Source organism: Centruroides sculpturatus, unplaced genomic scaffold (assembly GCF_000671375.1).
Source record: "Centruroides sculpturatus isolate CEXI.00-Female unplaced genomic scaffold, Cexi_2.0 scaffold344, whole genome shotgun sequence".
In the NCBI taxonomy this organism is placed as follows: domain Eukaryota; kingdom Metazoa; phylum Arthropoda; class Arachnida; order Scorpiones; family Buthidae; genus Centruroides; species Centruroides sculpturatus.
This window is the reverse complement of record NW_019384558.1, coordinates 39219-52706: the sequence shown is the minus strand read 5'-3', so window position 1 is coordinate 52706 and position 13488 is coordinate 39219. Positions and strand designations below refer to the sequence as shown.

The 13488-nt window shown below is 28.3% G+C and overlaps 1 protein-coding gene across 1 annotated transcript in view; it reads right to left on the bottom strand.

The window, feature by feature from the left end:
• Window positions 1-13488, bottom strand: part of LOC111623931 (TATA element modulatory factor-like) — a gene marked incomplete at its 5' end in the record, with an annotated part of 77542 nt that overhangs the window by 35066 nt on the left and 28988 nt on the right. Inside the window, 2 exons of the mRNA XM_023366669.1 lie at window positions 1725-1786; window positions 9626-9711. Of these exons, the coding sequence (XP_023222437.1) occupies window positions 1725-1786; window positions 9626-9711 (148 nt within the window). The remainder of the gene's footprint in view (window positions 1-1724; window positions 1787-9625; window positions 9712-13488) is intronic.

Sequence of the window (13488 nt, the reverse complement as noted above, 5' to 3'; positions counted from 1 at the left end):
GATGCACATCTTTAAATCCTCTATCGAAACCACGTGCATAAATTTTAAAGAGGAGATGATCTTGTCGATGGCCTGGCAAGAGTTGATACATAACACGCTTTAACTGCTCGTTATTTCCGAGCAAGCGGACATGTCACGCATGCGTGACGGATAATTTAAAAGAAATGTTCGATCTTAAGAAAGAAATTATTTATACAACATTCGTTAATGTCTTTCGTTGACGGCAGTCGTTAGTTTGAACGGCATGCGCGACACATCTTTTAAAAAAGAACTGTTCGATCGCAAGAACGAAGTTATTTGAAATATCGAATTTACGAGCTAAAAAGCTAAAGGAACCTGAGGAAGAACCTAGAAGAGGTTCGAAAACGTTTGTTTTTTGTTTCGTCGTTCGTACCACACATTATATTGGTTCAGTGTACGTGTTTGATATATAAGTGTGGTGAGTTGTGAGTTTTTTATAATTTATTTTTTCTCTTATCGATAGTTTCTGAATGAGAAGCTCAGATGCAAAACATAATATGTCCATTAAAAATAAATGGATGTATAACTTAGATTTTACTTAAATCTATGCTCTGGACATGTTATTATTTGCACTGAGCTATCATATTTTCTAAAAATATGAAATCTTACTTTTTTGTCAGATTTAATTATTTAAATACCACTTTCTTTTTATCATAAATAAATTTTTTTTTTTTACTTAATTTTTAAAAAAAATGAACAAATTACTTTTGCATCTGAACCCTCAAATGCATTCAATTTTTTAAACATGGCAATAGTTTACTAATAATAAAGTAAAAACATATTTTCATTTTTTATTGAGATTTTATTGTGCCTTAAAATGCATTTCAAATATCTAAAAACTCCTCCTCAGTCAAATAGTATTCTATAATATGACTGTGCAATGCTATCTGACTGAGGAGGAGTATTTAAATATTTGGAGTGTTAAATTAACCATTTAAAAAAAACCTAAAAAATTCAGCTGAAAAATGTTAATGACACTAGCAAATGTTTTCTCCCATGCCAAATGGTAATTGCATTTTAAGGTACAATAAAATTTAATTGCATCCTCTTTTTTACCTTGAACAGCATCCCCTCATCTTATCTGATGAGGGATGCTGTTCAAGGTAAAAAATATATATTTATATATATTTTTTACCTTGAGGGGCTGTATTTTCTGTTGATCATAATTTTCTTTAGAAAACAAGATATGCAATAGGTAGTACTTGAAGAACAAAAAGCTGTTTGCAAAATAGTACACTAAAATTAGATTGCCAAATTTTATTAACCAATTAAAAGAGTTTTGGTTTCATTTGGGATTTGACACAGCATCTTCCAACACCAATGCATCAAGCATTGCATTAGACACAATACTCAGCTAATACAAACACATCTTCAAAATTCAGGCCTATCTATTATTGAATATCAGTCTTATAATTAGCTGTAACTTTAAATTTTTTTCACTTTTAAAGGCAGAACCAGAAGTGCAACATTTTTTGGCAGGTGACAAGTTTGTTGCAGTATGGGACAAAATGTAAAATATTTTGCCAAATTTTGTAAAGTGATAAGTGTATACAATGCATTGGAAATATTTCAAAAAAATATAATAAATAAAGCTATATGTCATAGTGACCTTCATACATTATCATCATGAAATTAATACATTTTGAGAATAATTTAAAATAATAATATTCTTTAATTATAAAAACAGAAGTACATATAATTACCTTAATAAAAGATAAATCCTTTTCTTTTTGTTGAATTGTAATTGTTAATTGTCGAATCTTTTCTATTAAAAGAAAAAAAGAGGAGAAATTAAGAATAATTATAAATTATATAAATCACATTATTTTACTCTAATCTACAAGTTTTACAAAATATCCTGTAAAAGAAATGAAAAAGGTACTGTAATTATCTGTTTAGAGCTGTGTGTATTTATCAATAATAATACAGGGCATGGTTGCACACAAGTAATTCATAACTGATCATAATATAAAGTGGTAGTGATGAATTTCAGGTATGCTACCTAGCTTGGTACCCAGGATACTAACACTCTGGTTATCCGAGTACCCAATCACCTAGTTTAAGAAGTTACAGGTATACACAAAAGAAATCATAAATAAGAAAACTAATTTTAAAATTATTAAATTAATAAATACTTATTATTCTACTTAATTCTTTTAATTGAATATTCTTCATAATAAACTATTATTTTCATTTTTAAACAATTAACTTTACAAACTAAAATTTTTAAATTATTTAAAATTGTTAATTAGAAAAAGCTATATTTTTAGGATCACTGAATTATTAAAGGTTTAAAAAATATAAACTGATTAAATCCGTCCCTTAATAAATTTCCTTAATTCATTAAAATATTAAAAAACCAGAAAAAATTAATGAAAACTTTTTTGTTATGACAATCAAAATTATCATTAAAATAAAAATTGAAAAATGGTAAATAATACCATTTACAATGTATTTATTTATAATTTTTTACACTTTGTTAGATGTTCATATTAATAAACTAGTCTTAAAATGAAAACAACCTGATATTTTTGTAATAAGTGAAACAACTGCCAGATTTTCAAGCTACTTTATTGCTACTATTAATAATTAAGTATCATTTAACTTGGTACTAGAAATAAGCATTATCTCTTATTAAATTTAATAATTATAATTAGATTAATATTTATTAAATAATTTAGAATATTCTGAAAGAAAAGAATTGGCCCAGAGTAAGACTCAAACCTGCAAATCCAGCTTATCATGTGGACACATTGCTAGTTATGCTACCCTGATCCTGCACTTCCAGACATATTTCAATTTAGATATTAGATATTTAACACCTGCCCTCACATAAGGGTGTGAAGGAAAATTGTGAGAAGTTTGAAAATATAGTGTAAGGAACCAAGTCTGAGCTTTATTTTTATTTTACTTTTATTTTGCTTTCATTATATTTTGTTTGGGGCTTATGTTTAGTTAAGACGAAGGTTTCCTCACCATTCACCTTAGTAACTTAAAAATAGAAGAAAAACCAACTCACCGACGAAAGAAAAGCGCCGTAGAAAAACTCGCGCACACTTGCGCTTCCCAAGCGGAAAAAAGTAAGTCCGCACCGAGAAAAAGGGGGGGGAGACCCCACAACCCAGTTAGGAATCGCTAAACCTTAAAATAATAAAGCATCCCGATAATTGTTAAAAAGAATAATGTAAAAGGTTAGCGAAGTATTGTCGGAAAATAATCTGCCAGATAAACGAGAAAAATTTAATGTTACAGATAATTATGTAAATGAGGAGAGTGAGCTCATTCAGAATTGTGACGTCACCTCACACTATAAAGCCTCTAACTCAAGTGAAAACGAACGAGGTGAATTCCTGATAGCAACGAGCTTTGGTGAGCTTCGTAGCAGTGAACGAGAGAGGTGTCCGATAGGATTTTGAAGTTATTCGATTTGTGGATCGACGATTATAGAAAGTCTTGAGAGTTGAGGAAATAGGTTCCTAGTATATTGAGGTGACGATTAGGATCTTTAATTTATAAGAATTATTGTTTATAAGTTAATTCTTTGATTTTGTCGAATTCCAAAGGGGAATAGAATTAAGTTAGAAATAGATTGATTTGAGTTTGTCGGATTGATTCTTGTTGAGTTTCATTGAATAAATTATTGTTTGATTTTTACTAAATACTGTATAGAGTTTATTAATAGAAGTTTAATTAAATATTTGATTTTGTTATTGACAAACTTTGTCATTATTTAATTCGGTGCACGCTTAAAGTCCAGGCCTGGCACACTAACGCGAATCCGCGTAAAGTACCCGTTAGGGAACGGCTATTTCCGGCACACAGTAGTGTCGATAATCGTTGGAAAGTCGGAAAAATAATATAGTACTTTACAATAGGAAATATTTCAAAAAATTTTATCAATATGTGGAAATATGACTTGAGATTTACATTATATGAATTCTTGAAGAAAAGAAAATACAATGTATGTATTTTTCATATTCATCAATCAAAAGACTTGCAATTAAAAAATAGGGTTTCACATGTATTAGTGGATGAAACATATACAGGCATACCTTGACTTACGTCGTTCCCGATTATACGTCGTTTGTCAAAAAAGTATATGGAAAAATAAAAATGAAGTTTAAGTCATTCTATTCGACTTTACGTCTGTCCGCCACAAATATTGAAGTTGTAATATCACTATAAAAACGTTTAAAGCACATAAAATCATATTAAAAAATATTTACAAGTATGTTCTGTATTTATACAGTACATGCATTCATAAATTTAGAATACTTTTTTCTGTACTATATTAAAAACTAAAATTTATTTGTTTGTAAGCTTAAAATAGATTTTTATTAACCATATATTATTAAAGATGCATTAATAAATAAAATACAGAACCGGGAATGGTAATTTATGGTTTAGCCTAGTGACAAGTAGATTAAAAAAAGATTAAATAGGAGACAAGTAAATTCAACTTGCGTCGTTTTTCGACTTACGTCGTTCTCCTGGAACCAATTATCGATGTAAAGCAAGGTATACCTGTATTATTATTTAATGAATGAAATAAAAAAGAAAAAACATTTTTTAATTGCAAGTCTTTTGAGTGATGGAATATGAAAAAGATATGTAGAATTTTCTTCTATAAAAATTTAAACAAAATTTATGAATATGTAATTATTAGACGTATAATAGATTGTTCATTCAAATTCATTATTTTGCCTAATTAACATTGCATTTTTAAAATTGAAAATTAAAATTTGGCAATTGTTGTTATATACTAAGGTCTGCTTAACCCTATCAGTGACCCAACCTTGACAATTCAAGTCAAGTACAGAAGAGAGTAACAATTTGAATATTTTTTAAAATGAAAATCTTCAAAGTTACTTTTTTAATACTTAAAATTACATGCTCTCTGCAACTGACAGTTAAAACACATGAAGTGAAAAGTAAGAGTGTAAAAGTAAACATCTCTATTAATTGTTGGAACATTATAATAAAATATAGAGATAGTGCAATCATAAGTTATATGGTCTGTGTTCAGTGATTCTGAAATAATGTAACCTTATAAAGCAAAATAGCAATAAATGCATCCTATTTACACATGAGACGATTTAAATCATTGCACTAGATATGTTCTTACAAGATTTAAAGAAAACATATGAAGTTAGTCACTAACTCTAACAGTAAAATAAATCAGTAAATGGTTCTTGTATATTTACATTTCTAAAAAAACTTTCAATTGATTTTTACAAAAATTTTTTAGGGGTACCTCATATAACGTACTTAATCCGTTTCAGATGCATGTCCATTAAGTGAAAAGTCCATTATACGAAACACATTTTCCCATAGAAATACATGTTAAATGCATTTCTATACATTTCTAATTCGTTCCGCAGCATTAAAAAACCATACTGTACCATAAAAAAGAAAAGAAAATGGAGCAGTCACCAATTATGCTGGGTAGTCAGATGTTGTGAGGAGGAGGTGGAGGAACTTTTGTTCCTCCATCTCCTCCTCACAACATCTGTTAAAATTGTTAATTAGAAAAAGCTATATTTTTAGGATCACTGAATTATTAAAGGTTTAAAAAATATAAACTGATTAAATCCATCCCTTAATAAATTTCCTTAATTCATTAAAATATTAAAAAACTAGAAAAAGTTATTAAGGGACCTCCATCTCATTATTATAAAGGAGGTGATGGAACTTTTGTTCCACCACCTCCTTTCTTTACACATTCATACAGACACACACTTTTCACACATTGCAGCAGGTCTCTTTTTATTGTTTTTTAATTGGAGTCAGATTCAGGAGCAGCTACTGGGGCTTGCAAGGTCAACTCCTCTTGTTCCATTCTTTGTTTTTTTGGCAGCTGACTTCTTGAAAAACATGTCCAAGGGGGTCTGTTTCTCTCTTTTCTTCAACACCTGTTGGAAATGACAGGCAAGGGTATCATTGTAGAGATCATTGATCCTGTTGGCCTCAGCTGTGTTTGGATATGAGTGTTGGTAAACTCCTAAACCTCTCCCCATTTGACAAAGAAGTCCTTGTCAACTTTCACTCCTGATGATTTCTTGCTTTGTTTCAATTCAAATCAACTTTCTGATTTTTAGAAGTCATGATTTGCACAACACTTGAATAAATGTAAATACCCTGCACTGAGGTGATGTATGTAATAAACAAGGGAGCAAGCCAAATCCCAACGGGTGCTCTGTACTTCAGATATACTAATAATATATTCTAATAATACTAATATATTCTAAAAATAACAAATTGTCACTAGCAATGGCAAAAGAGTGGAAACATCGTTTGCACTTGTTCACAGAAAGTCCATTGTTTGCCTCATGTAACTGCCGAACGGAAAGTCCGTTGTTCACAGCGTCTGTTATTCGAGGTGTATGTTATATAAGGAACCACTGTATATATAAGTTTTTGTTACATATTTTATTTAACTTTACCTTGAAGTTTATTTCAATAAATTAGAAGTTCTTTATACTTGCCATAAATTGAAAAATGATTCAAGCTGATAATTACTTACATGTTTAAGGAATTAATTTTCTGGAATTTTAATGTTTTTTTATGTTGTGTGCGTTCTTGTTTATTATGTACATTATTTGAAATATAATTTCACATATTAAGTCAACATTTCACTAATTTTTATGCACTATAATGGTTAACTGTGTTACTGGTGTTAATATTCTTATCATCAACAATCCATCTTTGTTTAAATTATAAAAGAAAAACTTAAATTAATATGAATTTTTGAAAAGTTTGAAAAACTGCATGCCTTTGAGGCCATAAGAAACACTCAAAGGCATGCATACATTATACATATTAACTTGGGTACCTAATTACAAAAATTACTGTTTAGTACTAGAAACTGGTTACAATATCTATGCTATGGTAGGCAGACATACTAATAACATGTTGTCAGTATTAGTATATGCAGTGAAGGGAATGCAAATCAACAGTATTTCAACTGAAAAACATTATACAAAAATATCTCTAGATAAGCTTTCATCAGTAAAACATCTTTGTACAATTAGGAATCAATTTAACATATATAGTAAAAAACATTATTGTAAAAAGTACAAACCAAATACTATCAATATTGTTCTAGGGCAAAACTATAAAGATTTACAAAAAGTACAGATTGTTTCATTAATCAATCTTAACTGGAAACTATACATTTTTTGAATGAGGCTGTGAAATATTTCAATATAGTACACATTGGTGATCTGCAATGTACTTCAGATCCTGTAAAATTCATATAAACTGTACCTTCCATATGAAGTCAGCCTTCCATATTACAGATTTATCTTTTTAATGAATTTTCTGTGAAATATTGAAATAGGGACATTTTTAGATGTAAAAAATGTCCCTATTTAATAAAGTTTAATTTTTATATGAAAATTTTTGAGTCAGATAAAAAAAAAACTTATTTTTTTATTGATAAATGTTAAAATTGATTAAAATGTTAATTCATTTCTGCAACTGATACCACTGATCATTGTTATAAGAACAGTACAATATCTGCAGCTTACTACACTATACTCCTAAAGATGTCAAAACATCTGTATCCAATGATAATTTTAAACAATAACTCTTTTTGATGCATTTAAAACTATAAAAAATGGTTTCTGTCAGCAAGAAAATGTTCCAGATAGAAGTTTTGATCATTTAAATAATTAGAATTATTCATTTAAAGTGAAATAACATTTGGTAAATAAAAAAATTACAGGCAGAAGTTATTGTTACTTTTCAAAATAAATACACAAAAATATGTATTTCAAATTATTTTTTTCTCAATTTCAATAAAAAATATTAATATATTTTGTTTGATTTTTTTTTGTATAAAATGCACAAATAACACTGTTTTATTATTGACTTATGTCATGGATATTTTCATGGCAAATAAAATAGTTACAATAATCTGTTTTCTTTTCATTACTGGTATATTTTCCATTTATGAATTGTCTATATAAGAAATTAGCCATATTTCCTGGAGGAAATCCATTATGTGGAAGTTTGACTGTACTTATATTTGACCATGCTGTTCATCATCTGTATATGTATATTCCACAAAACTTTAATAAAAGAAGATGTAAACATTTTACAGGTTATGCAATGATTACCATATATAGGTAATCTGTATTTGTATATGCTATAGATCTCACTCTTTCAACAAGTTGAATAACGATTTTCCATAAAAGTGCTATTGCATTTGTATTCATTCTATAAGGGTTGCCCAAATGAAGTGTACACATGTCATATTTCACCATACAAAGCAGGGATTGGTAGGCCACCTTATGGGTGGATAAGCTCAACATAGGCAAAGTGCAGGCTGCATTAAGTATTATCTCCGAATAGATTTTATCTCCGGTAACTGGCAGATTAATGTTAAGTTAGTTACAATGAAAGCATCCAGAATCAAACAACTGTAGTAGTTCGATTTTTAGAGGCTGAAGGGACTAGGAGTGCCAACATCTACAGATGAACAAAGCATATTTATGGTAATTATTTAGGACAAACAGCCGTGAATAATTGGTGCAACAGTTAGAGAAGGCTGCATGTCAATTCAGGATAAATGGAGACCAGGTAAGGCATACACTGTAATTTCCGCAGCATCAATCACTGTTGGTTGACGTTATGTAATCACATAAAGTCAACCAACATATTCTGAGTTGATTATCAACAACTCAGAATGCTATTGTGAAACTCTGTCATGGCTGCACAAAGCAATAAAGTCAAAATGACCAGGATTTCTTGCAAAAAGTCATCCTGCTTCACAACAATGCCCATCTCCATATGGCAAGTGCAACCATTGCCATGTTACAGAAATTCCACCGGGAGATACTAGAACATGTCATATAGTCCTGACCTATCATGTGACTCACATTTTCAGACCTCTCAAGAAAGCTTTGTGAGGGCAAAGATTTGTCAGACAAGGTAAAGAATAGGGTCAAAGAATTTTTTTACCAGCAGTGACCAGATTTCTACATGAGGGGCATTGATCTACTTGTGAGATGCTTGGATATTTGCCTAAACAAAACATGGAAATTTCTTTTAGATTCACAATGTTTGTCAGTTCTGACATATGTCCACTTTCTATTTTGGAAACCATTATGTTATTAGATATTATTAGTGACTGAATATTGTCCTTTTATAGCAAAGATAATCTCCATATAAAAAATTTCAAAAGATAATAATTAGTATTAATAACATTTTTGATTGATTTAGTCTTAATTAACGCATATAATGTCACTACTTTACATTATGGTGTAATTATGAACTACTTAAGTGTGTGGTCATGTTCCCTATTAAAACTGATAAATGTATATGAATTTAAATTTAGAGACAATTATTAATACCTTTTCATTTGAATGCATTTTATAAATATCTATAATAATAATTTTGATTACTTATTTATTGTATTCTATTTCATAGTTGATAATAATAATATGTTAAATATTTTAATTTATTACTAGTCATCAAACATAATTTATAATAATCATTAAATTTAAGAATGTTTTTATTTAAAAACTATTCTAACAAAAATTAATTTTTAATCAATTAAAAACAAATATTCAAGCTGCATGATTTGTTTAGTTTTTCTTACCAATATGCTTTTTTTCTTGATCATCTTTAGCTCCAAGAGATTTCCTTAATCTTTCTAATTCTTTAGACTGTTCCTCCAAAGTTTCTCTAGTAAATAAACAATGATATTTTTATAATTTGCTTTATCCAAGTGAATGAAAAATTCAAGGCAAAGCATGATAAATATTTTAAGACAGACAATTAGATAATATACAGTAATTTACTTGTTTCAGAAAGTTCATATAAGAAACATTGTACACACATACATGCTTACATATATATATATATATTTTGGAACACATTAATTAACACAATATTAATCTCCAGTGTGTCAACTGTAGCTATACCAACTTTTGCTTTATTACAGTACAAAAATCATTTATTAACAATCCCAAATACTTTCAAGTTTTGTCAGCTTATATTCAGATATTCATAATTACTGTTAAATGTTCAACAATAGAGCAAAAGTTGGTATAATTATATTAATTAACTACACAATTAAATTTTTTATGAATATATCAGATTTTGGTTAAAGCATTGTTTTATTTCAGCATAAAAATGAGGAATAACCAACCTATAATTATCTTAATAATATGCATAACAAAAATGCAAGTTACTTGCCACACCAACTGGGAACAACTACAAGCTCATGGCTCTTTATTTTTCTATATGATTACATATATACAATGCCAGACTGTGTAAGTAAAAGTCAGCCAAGTATCATAAAGGGCCTTTGAGTGCTTAGTCATCACCAGTTAATGCAATAAATAACTTGTATAGGTATGTCTTCTGAATTAATAAATCTGGAAGCAAATATTGAATAAAGATCTGGTTGCATAATTGACAATGGATCTGTACAGTAAGCAGAAGTTGCCAGTTAGTCCCACACCTGATTGCTCTTTTCTTCTAGAATATTCTAAATTAATTTATTTAATTCTAATTATTAAATTTCATTGAAGATTGCACTTTATTCCTTATATTTAACATGTTGACTGCCAACTACTAGTTAACTGATAGATGACGGTTTTTTTTAGAATGCCTGCTATAAATTATCTCATGAAACATGATCTGGCCTAGACCATTTGATACAAACATACTTGTAGAAATAAATGTTAATAATGAACAGTAGGTATCTGGATTAAGAATTAAAAATAATTGTTGTCTCATCTCACAAAACAAAATATTTATTTAGGAAAAAAAAAGGAAAAATGTACACAATAAAATAAAGTAAAATATAAAACATCAAAAAGGCATTAGGAGAGTGATTTTAGCAACAACAGGTAGATAACATGTTAATCTAAATTACATAATATCCATATATTTGATCAACCAAGTTATAGCCCAATAATAAATTTGGCTTTATCATTTGCTTATTGAATCATATTTTTAAGTTTTATTAGATTTCGAAAATAATTTTCATATTTTTAAGCAAAGGTATTTGACCTAATTGATAAAGCTAATTTAATTTAATTTAAATATTGATAAAAACTCAAAAAAATTCCAAAATGAAATTTGTGAAACATTAAATATTTTCATAGTAGACAATATTACAGATTCCTTTGTGATCAAAGACATTGTAAAATTATAAATAACTAGCAGACCCTGCCACGCGTTGTTGTGGCTCAAAATGTATCTATTATCTATTGTATAACACTTTCCCCATAGAGGGGGATCTTTTGAAAAATCCCTTCTTAGTATACATTCTCTTGACGTACCCTATTAAAACGCAATCAAAAACGCAAAAAACCATATCTAAAATAGTATAAATAGAAGCAGAGTTCTTTACGGCAAGCCTTACTCCTGTCCCTCTCCCCCCAATGGGGGAAATTTCGACATGTATATTATATAAAAACACATGCATATTCGAATGCAGCATTGTGTCAAAATTTTAAAGGAATCGGTAGGAACAAATGAACATTACATTTTTATTTATATAGATAGATAGAAGATGATCTGCTTTAGTTCATCCTCACAGAAAAGCATAATGCCTCATAAAAAAGCAAACTTAGGTCGTCGTACTCGTAGCATCATCTGTTGGACATAAAAGCCTTAACCCTAGATGATATCTTTTAATTTATATGAATGTTTAACAAAATAATATACAGCCTATATCCACCCTGAAGTTCCATTCTAAATATTGGTGAAAGAATTTTTGAAATCAGATGAGTAGTTTCGGAGATTACCCGCTACATACAAACTTAAAAACATTACCTCTTTATAATATTAGTATAGATAATTATTGTGAGATTTAACTATTAAATAGATAGATAAAAACCTTAGAAAATAGAATGCAAAAAATGTTATCCATTTTTTATAAACTATGTTTGATGCTTGCTATTTTTTTTTTGTCAGGAAGTTTTTTTCCATTTTAACATCTTTACCCACCAGAAAATCAGTAACAATTGTCAACTCCAAAAACTTTTAAACTTTATTATATTGTTATTTCTTTATTTATTTCTTATAAAAATAAATATATTATGTCTATGATATTTGTTAATAATAAATGATAAAATGCAATGTTAATTTAAAAACGAATATTTTAGGTTACAAGAGTGATTTTCATCAATGAGATAATGAATTTATATATATATATATACAAATTAATCCAATTGTCCTGAAAATCCTCCATTGAAAATTTACAGTTTTAGGGTAAATAAAATTTGTATTTATACATTGAATTTTTCTTTATCCTAAACTTTAGAACTAACTTATTTAGAAATATGTTACACAGAAAAATCAGTTGCACTTTGGTTCAGGTTCAGCTGACATTTGAATTACACTATCAGATGGCATAGTTAAATATGTTTTTGTTTACATTAGATATAAAGATGGGCAGTAATTAACTACTTATGTAATTAAATTACATAGTTAACTACTAGTTACAATTACTGTTCCAATTTGATAATTATTATTAGTTAACTACATTTTTAGTTTCAATTACTCTTAAATATTTTTCATTTTAACTCCTTTTCACTATAATGTTCCTTGAGTAGTCTATTCTATTGAGAATCACTCAATTTTTACAAAGATCAGTTCAACTTTTGTCAAAGTCAACAAGTTTGATTCAACATCTTTACTCGTTTTTGAGCAATTATTTGAAATTTTTATATTGCCAGTTGATAAGTCATATGTCAAAAAGGTAAATAAAAAAATCAGTTTTTAGTGTTTTGCCACACACATATATAGGATAATGCATTGCTTTTTATGTATATATTTTTTATTTTGTTTTGAACATGAATCAAGTTATTACTTATTACTCTACTTCTTAAATTAAAATAGTTGGCAGGAATTTTCATGTAAAATAGGAAATTTGGTAAACTGTAATGTTGATATGAATATGCTACACAACTACTAGTATGTAAAAATGCATTGTTAGAATACAACATTATTCTTGCCAGCATTACTGCAATGGAATGCCTGATTTTCTTATTGGAACAAATTTTAAAACTTAGATAATGAAGAATGTCAAATGAAAAATTTGAAAAAACTTGTATTATCATCATCAAATTTGAAAAACTTGTATTGTTAAGACATCATTTAAAAGAAGAAATAAAAGTTTGATTCTGATGAAACCGTGTTGTTGTTATTAAGCTGTTTCTTTGCAGACACACTAAGGTGACATATATCAACACTTGGCAACTTATTGACTATTTATTCAGTTGGTTTTTACAACTTGGATAACAACGTTCTTTTTCCTTTTGTTGTATTTTTGTAGATCACGTTTTAGACTGTAATTCTGCCTCCATCATGTATTTGTTTTGTGATTACAATATGATTAAGAATTAAAATAAATATTAATATATAAAAACCTCTTAAAATAAATTATTACATTTACTGAAATACTATATCAATGGTTTTATTTGTAAAAAAATTGTATAATGCCAT